We start from the raw sequence: 17,438 nt of genomic DNA on the forward strand, positions 1-17,438 counted from the left end.
TTGAAAGTGACACACTTCCTGCTGCCAGTTGGTGGCGCTATAACTTTGACTCACAAAAGTCATATCCATGTAATCGGCCTCTTACAACGAACACACAGCTGAAGTTTCATCCAAACCAGTCAATGTTTGCACAAGTTAAAACACACTTCCTGTTTCCCTTTTCTCGCCATAAATTCGTTGCATCGCCACGGCCAGACTTTTTGAGATATCAAAAATCCGCTCGCAATTTAGCATCCTGAATATGTTCACTTAATGCTGACCGAGTTTGGCAATGATCGAAACAATGGCCTCGGAGGAGTATATTAAATTCCAGAGCATGCGTTTTCCGAACAACCCATAATAGCTCACTTCCTGTTGGGCTGACACGTAACTTAGAGCACGAAAGTTGTTTGGCCCGATGATGTCTATATGTGTACCGAGTTTCATACATGTTCGTGCAAGTGTGTTTGATATATAGACCAAGTTTTCAGACACCACTTTAGGGGGCGCTGTCGAGCCCCCCTGCCACGCCCGGGTACCAGCTTCAGCCCGGCTCTGATGGCCGCGCATTCCGATGTGTGTGCAAAGTTTCAAGAGTTTTTGAGCATGGTAAGGGCCCCAAAAGTGCCCGAGAAGTCGATAAAATAATAATAATAAGAAACAGAGGAAGAACAATAGGGCTCTGCGCCCTTTCAGGGCTTGGGCCCTAATTAACAACTGATTATGTTGTGGTAGTTGATGTATGGCGTTTCCTATGATTGAGCCCATACATATACAGATAAATACCTTAACCGAGTTTAGTTTTTCCTTAATGTTTAAAATAATTAAAGAATATATAATTTTTCCTCATATTTTGATCATTTCATCAAACATACAGATATTAACATAGACATAAAATGTGTTAAATGTGCATGGCAGGTAGCATTTAAAGTCAAATTTGAATAGGTCAAGGTCTAAAATATGTTGCTGAATTGCCTGTGTATAAAACCATGCAAATGATTTGGCTGATGTTTAGCCATGAATTATGAAGTATGGAAAGTACACATGCAGACGTGCATAAACATTTCTCATGTGTGCAACTCATGCATTAATATTTGCATTCACACCATATTATGTACCATCTCAAATTTATTTAAAAAAAAAAAACATTTTTCTTACAAAATAATGTGACAAACTTCATGTAAACTTTGCCAAATTAACATCAGAGCTCTATTAAGCTTGATGAGAAATGTAGACGGATGCCAAAATAAAATAATACATCAAATAAAACAACGCACATATTTATACCTTCGAGGAATTTGAAGTGCTTTCGAGAACTGCATCATCAAGCACATATATACACACACAGAGGACAAGAGCGTTCAAGAGCACTTTGGTTTGAAAACCCAAAACCTGAGTTTGACTCCACACCTCCCCCGTCCCGCAGAGGAGACGTACACCATCTGACATTACCAGTACCCATGTGTACTCATCATCCAGGGCGGAAAATAACAACGTCTCAGAGTGCAATCAGAACTGCTGCTCAAAGGAAACAGCATTGGTACATAAGGACATACTGTATCTAAACAATCCAATATTATAAGCTTCTTAAGAGGTATATGGTTCCACGATGACATTTCAGAACCATCTATCATTACAAAACACAATACTGAGGATAAAACAAATGTAAAAGGCAGAGCAAAACAACACAAATCTAGCTAAGCATGACACTTTTTGTCCTTCATTAAGCTTTATAAACTATATTTACTGTTACACAGAACTTAAAGGGACAGTTCACCCACAAATGTCAATTCTGTCATCATTTACTCACCCTCAGTTTCTTTCTTCCGTTGAACATAAAAGGAAATCTTTTGGAGAACGCTGGTAATCAAAGAGTTGATAGTCCTCAGACTTCATACTATGGAAGTCAATGGGGTCCATCAACTCTTTTGTTACCTCTGTTCTCTTTTTTCCACACAGGTTTGAGTAAACGATGACAGAACTTTAGTTTTTGGGTGAACTGTCTCTTTAAGCCTGGCCTTCCTACATAAAAAAAATAAATAAATCACAGCAGTTCATTCCAAACTGTATAAACAACAAAAATCTCTTATCAGCACTGTTTGAGGAATGCAAACGGACATATTTTTTTTTCAAGAGCAAACGATCTACATTCTGATATCAGTCAAACGTTCATGTGCGCTTTTTGGTATTTGTTCATTAGGAAGCCGTCTGATTCTTTCTTTAAGAGTGCAGTGCATTTGAGCTTTACATTTTTTTGCATAAGTAAGCCGAAACTGAAGAGAGCGCATGATGTCAGATCCTCTTGGGCTCTCAGTAGAGAGAAGGTTCTCCGTGAACTCTGAAGCGATACACACAGGTGTATTCCAGGTGACCCCAGTTGCTCAAGACTCTCAGCTCTGCCATGCTATAGACGTCTGAGGTTTCCTACAGGCCAGACCAAACAGAAAGAACGTTAGAATGGATTTCACAAAAATATATATAGGTCATACTTTAGGTATTGGCTGTTTATCAGTGCTTATAAAGTACTTATTCTGCATGACCATATTCTACATCCTTTAATCCTTCCCAATATCTAAACTTTACAACTACCTTACTAACTATTAATAAGCAGCAATTATTGTTAATAGTTGGTTAACAGTGAAAATTGGACCCTAATCTAAAGTGTGACCATATTTTTAAATGTATAACTTATATGAGTGTATATTTAAAATATATTTTACATATGAAAAAATATATCTTATCAGGATTTAAATACAATTTTGCCCCAATTGTAATTAATACATTGTGTCCAGACATTGTATTATTGTGAATAGTGATTCTAATTAGTCAGTTAAATGTTTTCAATTTTATTCAGCGATGATGCAATACATTTCTATCTCAAATAAATGCTGTTCTTTTGAACTTTCTATTTATCAATATTAAGCAGCACATTGATTTTCAATGTTATTTTCAACATTGATAATAATCATAAATGTTTCTTGAGCAGCAAATCATGTGACACTGAAGACTGGAGTAATGGTGATAAATGCAGCTTTGATCACAGGAATAAATTACATTCTAAAATATATTCAAATAGAAAACAGTTATTTTAAATTGTAATACTATTTCACAATATTACTGTTTAACTGTGTTTTTGATCAGATATAATAAAAAATCTGAAAAAAACCCATAAAAAAATCTTAGAGCCCCTAAAGGGACACAAGATCAAAAAACTCTTTATTAAGCTCTTTATTTGTTGGATTTAACCAAGCGGCAACCTCGCCCATACGCAAGTGACTTAAACTGCAATTCATCGACTGGCCACTAGGCTCCAGAAGGGAGCAGAATCTCATTGAGCCCCATGTTAAAATGCCCAACTTTACAACAGAAAATAACATGTTTACAGTCTGGTACAAATTGTGGTTTTGGTTTATACAGCTAATTTTGCCCTTCATGACAACTGTGAGGGGGGTGAATTGTTTTATAACTCATTTGTTTACATTATATAAAGCTTTAAAGGGGCTATATGCGTTTTTCTGAAATTTAAACTCGCAACTGACACCTGTGGCCAAAAAACAGAACTGCTCTTATTTTCTGCTCGCTCTCGCAGCGGTGGTGACGTCACATCCGCAGACCGCGCGGGAAAAACCTACCCGCCAGAAAATAGGAAAAATAGGATACAGGCTTATAGGTGCACCCACTGTGAGCGGACAAGGTGTCAGTATGCTCATCAGGAGATGTTTGAGTCATAAATGGTAAAATAAAAAGGCTATTGTTACGTTTATTTTGGGGAAAAAGTTGCATATAGCCCCTTTAAAGTTCTGCATAATTAAGGGCGTGGAAACTTTGAGTGACAGGTGGATTGTTGTTTGTCTGCTGTCTGTTAGTCATCGCGTCACCTCAGCTCCACCCACGTCCCGCCTCTTTGACCATTTTCTGTTATACGGGAGTGACGCGTGATGGCGCGCTGCCAAGATGGCAATGGCCAGCTCGACCCTACTTTACGTTTCAAAACTGCTCTTCAGAATCCTATGGGTGACGTCATGGACACTACGTCCATATTTTTAAACAGTCTTTGGATTTAACCCATCCTTACAGATGCACACAAAAACATTCCAGTGTGCACGTTAAAGTCTGTACATTATTTTTGCAAAGGTCGCTTTAGTGTACATATTAAATACAGAAACAGCACACATACTACCGTGATATGATGATGATAAAGTATTGATGAGTGTATTTTTGACTCACTGGAAGCTTGTATGTCTGAATGGGCTCTCCATCCTGGTCGTACATAAATGTCCCAAGCAACTTTCCGTCTTCAGTCTCATTAGACATACCCTGAACACAGAACAGGCAAGGAATCTCAATGCTGTTGTTTTATCGCTGTTATGAAGAGGAAAAAAAACTTTATTGACTCACGTAGACAGCAAAATCCTTAGGCGCACTGTCAATGCGTCCCGTTGGCGAGAGCTCTTTGGGAAGGTGTTCGAGTGAGACGTGGGTGATTCTTACTGGGTAGGACAGTGCGATCACTAGGAAACCCTGGGAGCCTTGGAAGGCCCAACACTTCCCAGGATACAGCTCAGGCTACAACACACACACACACAGAAGCTTAAACAGTCAGATGTGTTAAATTGCAGGTGGACAGTGTTAGTGTGATTTGAGTGTTTGTGGGTTACCTGTATAACAGTACGAGGGCTTTCTGAATGATACCAGAGAGGAACGCCGAAGACACTCAGACACGCGGATCTGGTCTTATATGTCTCAGAGCAACGAGTGTTTAACACGCTGGCACCTACACAAACACACACATTGAGACTTGTACAGTAAAGATTGTTGAATGTTTATGAAAGATGTCTATTATGCTCTCCGAGGCTGTGATTATTTGATCAAAAATACAGCAAAAACGATAATATTGTGAATTATTATTACAATTTAAAATAACTGTTGTCATTTATTCCTGTGAGGCAAAGCTGATTTTTTTTCAGCATCATTCCTCCAGTCTTTAGTGTCACATGATCCTTCAGAAATCATTATAATATGATGATTTGATGCTCAAGTAGGGATGAAACGATTACCGGTTTCACGATAAACCACGATAAAATTTAGTGACGGTTAGTAATATCGTAGAAAATGTAATTATCATTAAAACCGCGTGTGATTATCACGATTGTGAAAACTTGCGGTAAATCTTGTCCAGTCAGCGTCAGTCTGGCGCAGCGCTGTTTTTGAATGAGAAGAAATGGCAGAAGGCAGTGACAGCACTCTGGAGATTGTTCAGCCTCTAAAAGGACCAAATCTGAGGCGTGGTCATATTTTGCCTTTTACAAAAGTCCTGAGGGAAACTTAAAGGTCCCATGGCATGAAATTTTCATTTTATGAGGTATTTCAACATTAATATGAGTTCCCCTAGCCTGAATATTGTCCCCAAGTGGATAGAAATGTTGATCGGTGTAAACCCGAGTTCTGGCTGTCTCTCTCTGCCTTTGAGAAAATGACAGGCCAGACGAGCCAATCCTGAAGTCTCCTGGTTTGACGGCCAAGCAGGAGCGGTTACCTCCCTTTCCCCCGCCCAGAGAATCTGCCACACCCATGCAAACACTCGAGATCATTAACGTTACTTGTGAACGAGTGAACACTGGCAGTTTCTCAGTGTTTGGATGTACAAATGAAAACAGAAGTCTTTCTTCAGTTCCTTCTGATCTGTGATCATTGATTTCTTATGTGTAGCTTATTATTTATTATTTGTGGACACGCAGCGACTTCTCTCTCTCCCGACAGAAAGGTGTGTTCGTGTTTTCTATCTTGTGAGTCAGTGTTTTTGTACGTCCTTGTCGCGTCTATCTGTTCTAAAATGTGCATACAGTCTTTTCTGTTTAACATCAGCAGTCACATCTTTAGAGATAAACTTCACGCACGCCGAAGCTCGGCCTCCAACATCCCCGACCCCCAGTACTGCATCTGGCCCACAGCGGAGGCACCAAACGCGGCGTGAGATTAAGCAGAAGGAGGGTAAGCGTGAGGGTATCCAGCTAGGCTAGCCAGCTTTCCCCAGAATAAACTGGATTACATTCGATTACAGCTGTTGTGTCTTTGTTTGCGCTGTGTAACGTTACTCAATGCGCGTCAATGACGCTATTCATATGATTGGAACATATCTAGAAATAATGCTATACTCAACACTTACTAACTCGTTCATCTCGCTGTAATGGTACATTGCATGTGTTACAAAGTTGGTAGAATAATGATGAAGAGGACTCGGTGTGACTGGGACTCGTGTTTATTCAGAACTCTCAGATACAAACACAATAAACTCGCGCTGACTGACAGCGCTCTCATAACTCAGTAGTTACTATAAATAACTTTGTTAGTAATCGCTTCGTCTCCGTGATGTCCGGTTCGCGAACGAATCATTCTTTTGAATCGGTTCTTTTTAGTGAACCGAACCAGTTCACCAAATCGGACTGAATCGTTCTAAAAGGTTCGCGTCTCGAGTCAGCGCTGATCCATAATTTACTAAAGTTACTAATTTTCTGACATGAGTGACAGCCCCTCCGACTAGAAATAAACTAATAACCTGAAGTATATGCTAGTAACTACAACAGTTCACCCTGAACTGAGACATGCTGAGAGAACTGATGAGAAGTGAACACAGGTCCATCCGTCTCTATGGCAGACTCGTGCCTGCTCGTGCCTCGTTAAACCACGCTCCCTCCGCTCATTTAAAATGCAAAGATGTCAGCCAATCACAACAGTGGGCGTTTTTACTGAAGTCTCACAGCAGACACGCCTCTTGAAGCAGGGCATTCAGCCACAGGGCAAACAGCAGTATAGAAAAAATGCCTTTTATTTCTAAATTATGACATTTTATGATGTAAAAATCATACTAATAATATAAGTACACCTCAGAAAACACTATAAAATAATAGAAAAATGCCATGCCATGGGACCTTTAATCGAAGATGGTCACCCTGTCTGCAGAACATGCCAGAAGAAAGTCGCTGTAATAGGGGGAACACTTCAAAACTACAAACGCAAGGCAAGTGGACTTTGACCTCAATACCAAAACTATGTCTGGCAAATAATATGAAGCGAACGAATTCAGACAAGACTAGGGTGACATTTAAGGGATAATATTCAGGGCTTGACATTAACAACCGCCATTTGCGGGTATAAGTTAACGTTATTTCGGCTGCACACTAGTCACTCTGGCTGTTGAACTTATTATAGTCTTCTCAAACGCCGTCTGTTATAATCGCGTTGCGCATTATAACCACTCACACGTGTTTATATTGAGTTTATGAATGCAATGTCTCATAATCAGAGGCGTTCAGAGCGCGCGCCGCGCTCACTCCCTGAAATCTGCACTCAAAGCAGAGATAAACGTGCGATGTACGCAGGAGATTCACTCATCATACAGTGTTGGACTGTTTTTGTTCTATTTCAGCAGCGAAAATTGTTTTAAAACACACAGCAGAACCACAGCGCATCTGATATGACTGGCATAACGCAGGCGAATTTAGGGACCGTCTCTAAAGTTCAACACAACATTGGTAACGTTATACACGTTTCAAACTTCAATAGCATTTGAAGAGAATGACAGTCATACAACTGACTGTAAAGTGATCATTTAGGTGTCAGGTATGATGCACACATTTTGATATTTAATAATTAAACTGTCAAATCATATGGAAATATGGATATGCATTATTTCACTAGGATACTGTTTGGGCTCTAACACAAAACATGCTAGATTTAAATGCATCACTGCTGAACACTGATGAGAATATTGCTTGAGAATATATTTACAGAGATAATATTAGATATTATATTTACGATAAATTATTATTATTTATGCATTATGCGTTGCTATTGAGGCCATTAAGGAAGGAAATCCCACAGAATCAAGCTTAAAAAAGTGCATTGAGCTGCTTTAGTTATTTGTTGTTTGTTGAATTTCAAATATAAAACTTGTTGAAATGTTTTAAGTGTGTGCATCTGTTCTTTTTGAATACTTTCATCTCGTTTGAACAAAACCGTGATAATATTGATAACCGTGATAATTTGGGTCACTATAATCGTGATGTTAAATTTCCATACCGTTTCATCCCTATGCTCAAGAAACAATTCTTAATATTATCAATGTTGAAAACGGTTGTGCTGCTTAATATTTTTGTGGAAATTGTGGAAACAGCATTTATTTGAAAGAGAAATATTTTCTAACATTCCAATTTTTTATAATTTAATGCATCCTTGCTTAATAAAAGTATCTATTTAAAAAGTTATTAAAAAACTCTGTGACACCAAACTTGTCAACTTGATGGTGTATATAAATATACATATATAAATAACAATTAAAAAAAATGTAATGAAAAATTAAATGAAAGTTCTGAAATTTCAGCTTTGACAAGCACAGAATTGAGATATATTAAATATGATATGTTTATTATAAATAAATATAATACATTTTCTATTTTAATATAACCAAAATATATTTAAAAAAAGTTATTTTAAGTTTTAATAATATTTCCCAATATTGCTGTTTTTCTTTACTTTTTTTTTTTTTTACTTCAGTTTAAGCTTGAAAAATATTAAATATTAAACCCAACAGTAGTGTTTGGACAGCAGTGTATGTTTGTATATATCTAAAAATATATTAAATATACTCAATAAACAAGTTCTCATGTAGGAAATTTGTACCAGAAGATTCCAAGGCATAGTCCGCCAATCCAATCCCATCCGCCCTGTACAGACTAATTGCCCTGTGGACGATTCCTTTCACATCCTGTTATGCACAAAAAAACACCCATTAAAAGGCATTATGATCCTCATGTAAACTTCAGACTGCCCTAAAAATCAGACACATACTTGTATAGTGGCAGCTCCGGCCCCTTCCTGTTGCAGTGTCTCCCCCACAGTCCTCCACACATCTCTGCTGCTCTCTTTCTCATGCGCTAGTTTGTCTAGTATCTGTTTCTCCAGTTCCTCTAGTGCCCTCTGCAGCTCAGGACGGAGCACTATAGTTGATTCCAACGAGCTTGGATCTTTCAGGTGTGTTATTAGCCAATCGGATAGCTCTGCTCTCAGCTGCAGAAGAAATGACATGAATACTTGATTAATCAGTAAATGCAATTTGCAATCAAATCAAAGGCAAATCTTGCCACTGAATAATTGAAATGAGCAAAAAACGTGTCCTTACGTTGGTGTTAAGAGTGTCATGTGCATCAACTCTTTCCTTGAGGAGGTCTTGAGCTGACTTTAGATTTGAGAGACTGGACTTCAGGTCAGAAATCTGCTGCCCGCGCTCTGACTCAACACTAGGGAACATTCAACATCATGTGATCACTGGATCAAATAATGATGCAGCAGAAGACTAAACATAAAGTCCACAAAATCAAAGTGTAAAGCTGAAAAGACACTAACTTCCTCATCTGATCATTCATAGACCTCAGATCGGTTTGCTGCATCTAGGAGACAAGCACACACATATGCAAATTAGGTGGAATTACATCATTTCCTGTTTTGTGCTTTGTTGCTATGACAGAAGAAACAGAGGATGTTGAAAGGAAGATGGATGATGTTTTACTGTCAGTGGAAATGATATAACTGAAAACAATGCAAAAGTTTCGTTTCCTCACCTCAGAGTTTGTCTTCTGTCTTGCGCTCTCCATCTTCAGCAGTTCGATTTCTCTCTGAGATAACAGATAGTCAAAGAGAAAGAAATTGGGACAGATCTTTTGTTTTTTCTCCATTTCTGTCACCTGATGGAGTTTGGGTTTCATTGCTTTCTTAGTTGAGGACACTTAATATTCAGCAATATTATTGATTTGATGCACTGGATGTGACATCTCTGTTTTCTGCAGGGCTGCTTTATAGCTGAACTCATTTCACAATTGATGAACTTTACAGTTATTGAACTGAAATTAATCAACACTATTGTCTTTTTAGAGCTGCTTTACAGTCTTCCTTTTTAACAGACACAGACATAAATAGTTGTGATTAGATTTGAATTACCATCAGGTTACCCTCCATCTCGTGCAAGCTGGCGATCTCATCCTTCAATTTAGACAGGCTGGCATATTGGAGTTGGTCCTAAAAGAGCAAAAAATTGCATTTACTAAAATAATAATACATTTATAAGATATATTGTACAATATATAAGATTTTTGGATTAAAATATCCAAAAACCACTAGAACAATGTTATATATTTTGTTGACTTCAAGAATGCTTAAATCCAGAGAAATGGCCATTTTAACCAGGAAACGGACCATGTCCGTGCGTCATCTATCAATAACATTATACTCGCGTTTCCCTCGATTTCCAAAGACGTTTTTTTAAATATATGATGTTTTATTAGACAGGTGAGCAACTGTTTGGAGACATTCATTGACAGAAAATTAATCATTGTTATATAGCTCAACATAGTTAGTCTTATTGTTTGAATCTAGTTTTCTTGATTTACAGTGAGTACCATGCCTAATATTGATCTTACTGAAGTGTGCAGCAAGTGTATCATAGTCGCCGCATAACTTATGCACTCAAATGTATGTTATATGATAAAAGATCAGAATCGCTAGTCCACGCCATAATAAAAGCTCTCCGAAATCAAGGCATCATCAAGCTACGCCTTTGTTTTGAATGAGCAACCTCTAGCGGTGAAATATTACATATGGTGGCTTTAAGAGAAACATACAATAACTGAGCATTATGAAACCTTTTTGAGGACTAAATGAGCTGGAGATGTTCTACTCACAACAAAAGCTGCTTTCACGGGTCCATCTGTGTGTTTAACAGATGAAGTCCTGGAAACACCCTCATGAGGGGGAGAACGAGAAGCAGACGGGAACCAGTACCATATTCCTGCAACAGGTAATTGCATATTAATGTTTCTTGATAACTCTATGAGAAATGATCAGACATGAACACATGAAAAAAAAAATTACAGCTACATGTGCTTAGTGAAAACTTTGGATCTTGTGTTATCTTGAATTACATAGGTTTTGTTTTCAATATTTTAACAGAGTGTCCATCAGCTGTCTCACCAAAAATGAGAAAGATGAAAAGGAGAACCAGTAGGATAGCCTTTCTCATATCTGCTGTGCATCTACAGAGAAGGACAGAGGATAGGTGACCATGTGTAACAAATTAATGTTCTTAAATGTTTCTTTGTAGTATTCTTTTTTTTATTATTATTATTAAATTAAGAGAGAGCAAGCCATTAAAATGTTTTAGAGCTGAGCATACCCAGAAATAAATAAATTATCTTCATTCATTTGTGTTTTTAAACATTTCCAATACTTTTCCAGGCATGGAAATCCCAATTCTCTGCTATTCCTGTCTCTGTGAGACTCTGTATAGGTAGGGATGGGTACCGAAACCTGGTATTAAATGAGCTAAATTATGAAAGAACACAGTATCGATAAGCTCCGTCGCTATCTTCGGTTCTGCTGTCTGTACTGGAGAAATTAAGAAAATGCACTTGCTATTTATTATTACTATATAGACGTTATCTTGCCAATTTTATCTAGCCATATATTCTATATATACTTGTTTCTATTTGCAATCATATTCAACCATCAGTCTGTGATGCATTTTTGCTATTTGCAATGCAGAAGTGAGTTTTCTCATGTGTAGCTACAGAAAGCCCTATTTAATGAGTGACGATGGCCAAGAGAACTAAACAAAAGTTTAGTCTGGTTACACTTTAGGCCTGTGATATTAATCTAACTTGGCTTCCAAGGATTATAAAAAGAAGATATGAGGTAAAACTATTCAAAACTAGCCGTGTTCTGTCTAGCACAACTTCCTTCCCTTCACAGCAGTGCACACAGTCATTTAAGCCCAAACTTAACGTTCAGCACAATCAGTGATTGTTGTAAAATGCAGTCTCTACTGTTGCTAAATAGTTGGGAGAAAATATGATATTATTAGATCTGCATTCGGTCTTAAAGGGGGAGCTGTTTAATAAACCTGTTGACGATTAAAAACCTTAACGATACCCGCCATCCCTATGGTTATGAGCTATGTTTTCGGTAGCTGAAAAAAAGTTGAACTAGACAAGGGGTGTCCAATCCTGCTCCTGGAGGGCCACTGTCCTGCAGAGTTTAGCTCCAACCCCACTTAAACACACCTGATCCAGCTAATCAAGGTCTTACTGGGCATACTAGAAACTTCCAGCAGGTGTGTTGAGGCAAGTTGGAGCTAAGGACCGAGTTTGGACACGCCTGGTCTAGACAATAAAAAGGTTCTGGAAGTGCATGAAAGTTACAGAGAGTTATTGCATAACTATAATACATATTTGTAAGGTCATATTTAATGTAATTACGACACAAAAAAAAGCACTGTACCTGCTGAGCAGAAACACATTGATCAGAGACAGCCGCGAGGTGAGGCTGTACCACGCAGTGCCCAGCCACCAGTACAACATCACCAGAGCTTGAGCTGCAACACACACGAGAGCATGACTACTGCAGGGGAAAAAGACTGTTCATGTTAGTGGGTGAAGGGAGGGTTTGTACATGTAATACCTGGAGAGTGAAACACGTCCCAAATCCCAAAGCCTGGTTCTGCTACAGACTGGGTAGAACCTAGAGAAAAGGAAAAATAAATTGTCTTAATTTTTACAAAGCTCTTTGCTTGACAGTTCAAAAAAGGACCAGCACGCCCAACCAACCAGCCACATTTTTTTCATTCATAAAATTAGCAACGCACACTTACTAGGGTTTGATTTTATGGTTTGTTCATAATGCTCCTCAGCCGAGGAATATCCAGAGGAGAATCCAGCAACGGGCATGCCTGAAAACCAGTTACAATTTTTTTTATATAAAATGTATAAAAAAAACATTTTTTAATTACATTATGTAATATAAAATAACAAACTTCAAAATGTGTATGTGATATATCCATTTTATATATATTACATAAATATTTTAAAGGACTATTTTAATATTTATATATAAATGTGTTAATACATTGTTATATATCTTACTCATGTATAAAATATTCTCTCTCTATATATATTTTTTTTTTTTTTCTTTATTTTTTTATGTACATATTTATGTGTGTGTGTGTGATTTACTATAAATAATATAATATATATCTCAAATATAATATTATAAACTCTATATTACATATACTATTTTTAGTACTAATATATTATTTATAGTTGATTAATATACATTTTAGTAGATTTTACATGTATTTATTTTCATGTATATTGTACATATATATGTTTTTGAAAGTCTCTTGTGCTCATCAAGCCAGAAATAAAATACAGAAAAAAACTGTAATATTGTGAAACATTATTACAATTTAAAATAATGGTTTTCTATTTGAATATACTTTCAAATATAATTTCTTTCTGTGATGCAAAGCTGAATTTTCTTCAGCCATTACTCCAGTCTTCAGTGTCACATGCTTTCTATTTTAAATGAAGGCTGTTCTTTCTTAACTTTTTATTCATCAAAGAATCCTGAAGTATCACAGCACAACAATGTTTCCAACGTTGATAATAAATCAGGATATTAGAATGATTTCTGAAGGATCATGTTACACTGAAGCCTGATGAAAATTCAGCTTTGCATCACAGAAATACATTTTATTATTGTGTGCAGATACTAACCATTCTCCTTCTCAGTGGCAGTGAGGTCACTGCGCTGCCCAGTCAGTGTCTGATTCACGCTGCTCGCGCGACTGGAATTGCGGGAAACACTGCCTGCGCTCTTGCGACTGGTCCTCTTCTTGAAGATCCTGCAGGAAATCATCTGTATCAGGTTTACTGCCGCACATGCAAACTATGTATCTGATGTACTGAGGGCTTCAGCACATGCAAACACACCTGGTTGGGCTCTCTTTGTAAGAGATGTGGCTAGTGGATCCAGTGGAGCTAGTGCTGGCAGCGTCATCATCAGGATAGGACGTCCCTTTGGGCCCTAACCTTGTGCTTCGCCTTGACATTTCTGTAGAAAACATAAATACAGTATATAGATTGTGTAAAAAGTGCTTTAACTTATTAGTGATCAGGTGATTGATAACTCAAACATCAATATGACTTGTAGTTAAGCCCCTAGATGGCATTGAATTAAATGTTCCCTCTTTATTATTACATTTACTCATTAGGAAACACCTTACTGTCTCACGAGAAAACAATAAAACACAGTGAATCACATGACCAAAATGAAAAACATCGCAATAAATGTGACATTTAATATTTCACAGCTTCTCGCTGCAGTTTCAGTGCAGTTTGATACTGATCTTTGTGTAATTCCTAATCTCCAACGGCAGGCTCATCCCGTGCAGGGTGACGTAGCTTTTAGCAGCAGATTATCTGAAGGAGAGCACGTGGAGCAAATTCCCAAACCAAGGACCTCCAGTTCCCCTTCAATCAGTTACATTAAATCCCTTAAGTTAGATAATTGTGGTTAATCTCAACAACAGACTGCATTTTACAATTTAATTAGCTAGGAATCCACACTTATGTGCGAACGGAGAAATACAAACACTCATTCGGTGCTCCTATTGCCTATTTTCTTTAATACAGCATAAGCATGTATGATTTGTAATGAAAGCACCTATTCTTTCGCCCCCTGCAAATCCTTAATCCTGATTCAGATAATACTCTCAAGCAGCATTAAAAACATGCCTGCACACTTACAAACTACTCAATAGACAATGTTAGAGGAAAACGTTAAGGTGAGACAAGACGCAAAGTACTGTATAACCAAGTTTATACGGCAATCCCAACATATCAGTATCAGGTTATTTTCGTAAACGAAAACTGAAACTAAGACGATTACAAACAGTTAGTCCAGACCAGTACCACTCAAATTAGAACACATTATTACAAGCTTACCGTTATGAATCAGGCTAGTTAGGAGATAGTTTTGAATACTGGCTGGTTATGTACTTGCTCAAAAATTAATTTTGGATAATTTTTAACCAAAACAAGATACAGACTGCAGTTTTAACTTGAAACCGCATACTAAAAATGTTGTGCTCATGTGCAAGACGCAGGTGCTACAGCAAAATAAATCCATCAAGTGCAAAACACACACACACACACACACACACACTGACACACACACACTGCATATACACTTCATTATTTAATCACACTGGCTTCACAGCAGGTTGAACTGTTTCTTGATGTGTCACACTGTTACATTGTACAGCTGAAAAAAGTAAACTAGGCATGTTTAACAAGACTTCATCTTTAATATCAATGATTTTGTCAGAATGTTTCATCATTTTTACTTTCATACTTTTAAGTTGCATTTATTTGGTTCTTTGTTCAATCTCAAACCATTATTGTATTATTAATATATCTGCACAAGTGATAACTGTCTTGCTTTGGTCTACACTGGAAAAGTGTTTCCGTTAACACCTATAATCAGCCTACTAAAACTAAAACTGAAACTAAATATCTAAAAGCAAAATAGAAATGTGTTCACAGAATAAAAACTAACCTAAAAATAACAATGGCATTAATGAAACCAATCAAAACTAAGCTGAAATTTAGAGCAAAATTGATAACGATATTACACAATATCATATTTTAAACGATTAAAATAAAAATTAATTTAAAAATGCAAAACTATAATACATTTCAATGGCGAGATAGATGCAATCATTAGAACTGAAGTAAATGGCACTTGCTGATGCAACACGTCCAGTGCTTTAAAACTAAATCCTGGTCTTTAGCTAATAATCCCTCAAACGGCTATTTTAAACTGGCAGTGTTGTTTCAACAGTTCTGCTGTGTTCATTGATTTCATCATTCTCTCATTTGTTTCTTGAGCTTTTTTTAATTATACATACAATTATACATATTATTTGTTTTTTGTTAACTGGGGGACCTGTAAATCTATTTTCACTCTCCTCTCTTCATCCAATATTGCAAATGATTAATTTTATTAACTTATATACAACAACTTGTATAAGTATATATTAGATTAAAGGTCAAATTAAAGTATTTTATATTTTACTACATATATTTTGGCCAATAATAATTTTTATGTTATGACCAACAACAAATATATTATTATACATTTATGCATTAGTTTATATATAAAATGAACAAGAGTATCCATGCATACACAAACATGATCTGGTATTCACACACAGTAAGTTTCCATTCTTACTTTGTGAGAGTTTGGCGGTTCTCTTGATATTTGCGCCAATTTCAACCACAAAGGAAGTTTTCTTGGTAAAACGGGGTCATTCTGTATCACTTCCTTGACGTGGATTCAAATTAAATGTTCTCTTGGACGGAATAGCAAATGGTTCTTTGATGAATAATAATAAAAAATACTTCCCAAATGAGAATACAACTGCACATTAAGTAGCTATAACGTTACAGCTTGGAAATATGTGTATTTAATAGCACGTTTTCTCTGAAATGCTCCCTCAGCATCATTTCTACAGCTCGTTATGTCATGACTAGTCCCATAAGCACGCAAATGGACGACGCTTTTGAAAATGTAAGTTGGCGTTCATACACACTCGTGGTTGTCTCACCTTCTCAGTGGGTCTCCAGGAAGACATGCAGCCTGTCAAAACCTGCCAAAGTGCGAACCGCTCATCCGAAACGGCTCCACAATAACGGAATAGCGAAAGAGACGTCGTATTCGGGGAAGATACGGTACACTCACTTCAACTATGTGGCTTATAACGGACTCGAAAGCGACACGACAAGATGCTGTGAGGACGGAAGAGCTCTTCTTATCAGGAAGGGTCTTTTTTGACAGTTGTCAGCGCGGCGGCTCCACCTCTCGATGTCGTTTCGGGTTGTTTATAGATGATGAGGTAGACAGCGACGGCTACTGTCCAGCCTCGGTGCGCCATCTTGTGACGGACATACGTAACTTAGTTACGTAGAAAATATAGCCCGTCAAACGAGAGCTCTAGTTTTTCCACATTCACAACACAATCCCTTTACATAACACGTTACTTCTTTGTTTGTTCAAATTGCTGTTTTAGTATTTTTATGTTGAAGTCAAACTTACCTTCTCGAGCAGGTGACTTTACGTAACCGCCCGAACGGTTTATGTGCGAAAATTCAGAAGTAAATAATAAACAACGTCACTTTATATCTCGCTAGATAAACAAACGGTTACCCTTCTGTCTCCATTGAGTAATTTTTGACTTTTTAATAGCCTGTAGTAGGCTATACATTTTGTATATTAAGTTTTGTGTGACACTTTCTTATTAACATTAGCTAACATGAATGAGCAGCCTATTCTAACAGCAGTTGTAACTCCTAATGTAGCCAAGTACTGCACATAATGTACTATTGTAATAAGTATTGTAATAAGTAGCCTATTACATTGTTGTAATAAAATGTTCATAATGTAATAATTTTCTTACATTATGAGAAATTGATGACATTATAAACTCACCAAAAACATATTGTCATATTTGTAATAGATTTTAAAACAAAAAAAGTATTCATTTACAGTAGGCTACATTTGAAAAATATCTA

The 17,438-nt window shown here is 37.1% G+C and overlaps 1 protein-coding gene across 1 annotated transcript; it reads right to left on the bottom strand.

Annotated features, from left to right (window-relative positions):
- Window positions 1-1,089: 1,089 nt before the first annotated feature.
- On the bottom strand, window positions 1,090-16,809 carry sun2 (Sad1 and UNC84 domain containing 2). Its single transcript, XM_079840265.1, has 18 exons — window positions 16,475-16,809; window positions 13,797-13,917; window positions 13,581-13,708; window positions 12,677-12,754; window positions 12,487-12,546; window positions 12,307-12,400; window positions 11,002-11,063; window positions 10,713-10,819; window positions 9,973-10,050; window positions 9,597-9,650; window positions 9,382-9,425; window positions 9,158-9,275; window positions 8,827-9,045; window positions 8,659-8,743; window positions 4,638-4,753; window positions 4,378-4,545; window positions 4,207-4,296; window positions 1,090-2,403 (listed from the first exon to the last, which is right to left on the bottom strand). The coding sequence occupies exons 2-18, from the start codon at window positions 13,913-13,915 to the stop codon at window positions 2,290-2,292; spliced, it is 1,734 nt and encodes a 577-aa protein (XP_079696391.1). The 5' UTR covers window positions 13,916-13,917; window positions 16,475-16,809; the 3' UTR covers window positions 1,090-2,289.
- Between the last annotated feature and the right edge of the window lie 629 nt (window positions 16,810-17,438).

Source organism: Gobio gobio, assembly GCF_949357685.1.
Source record: "Gobio gobio genome assembly, chromosome: 17".
In the NCBI taxonomy this organism is placed as follows: Eukaryota; Metazoa; Chordata; class Actinopteri; order Cypriniformes; family Gobionidae; genus Gobio; species Gobio gobio.

What these genes read in the sequence shown, in the direction of transcription:
- sun2 (XM_079840265.1), bottom strand. Translation starts at nt 13,915, where the DNA reads ATGTCAAGGCGAAGCACAAGGTTAGGGCCCAAAGGGACGTCCTATCCT. An exon ending in TGCCACTGAGAAGGAGAATG is followed by an intron (nt 12,755 to 13,580) that starts GTTAGTATCTGC and finishes ACTGGTTTTCAG; the next exon opens with GCATGCCCGTTGCTGGATTC. An exon ending in ATGACACTCTTAACACCAAC is followed by an intron (nt 9,046 to 9,157) that starts GTAAGGACACGT and finishes TTTCTTCTGCAG; the next exon opens with CTGAGAGCAGAGCTATCCGA.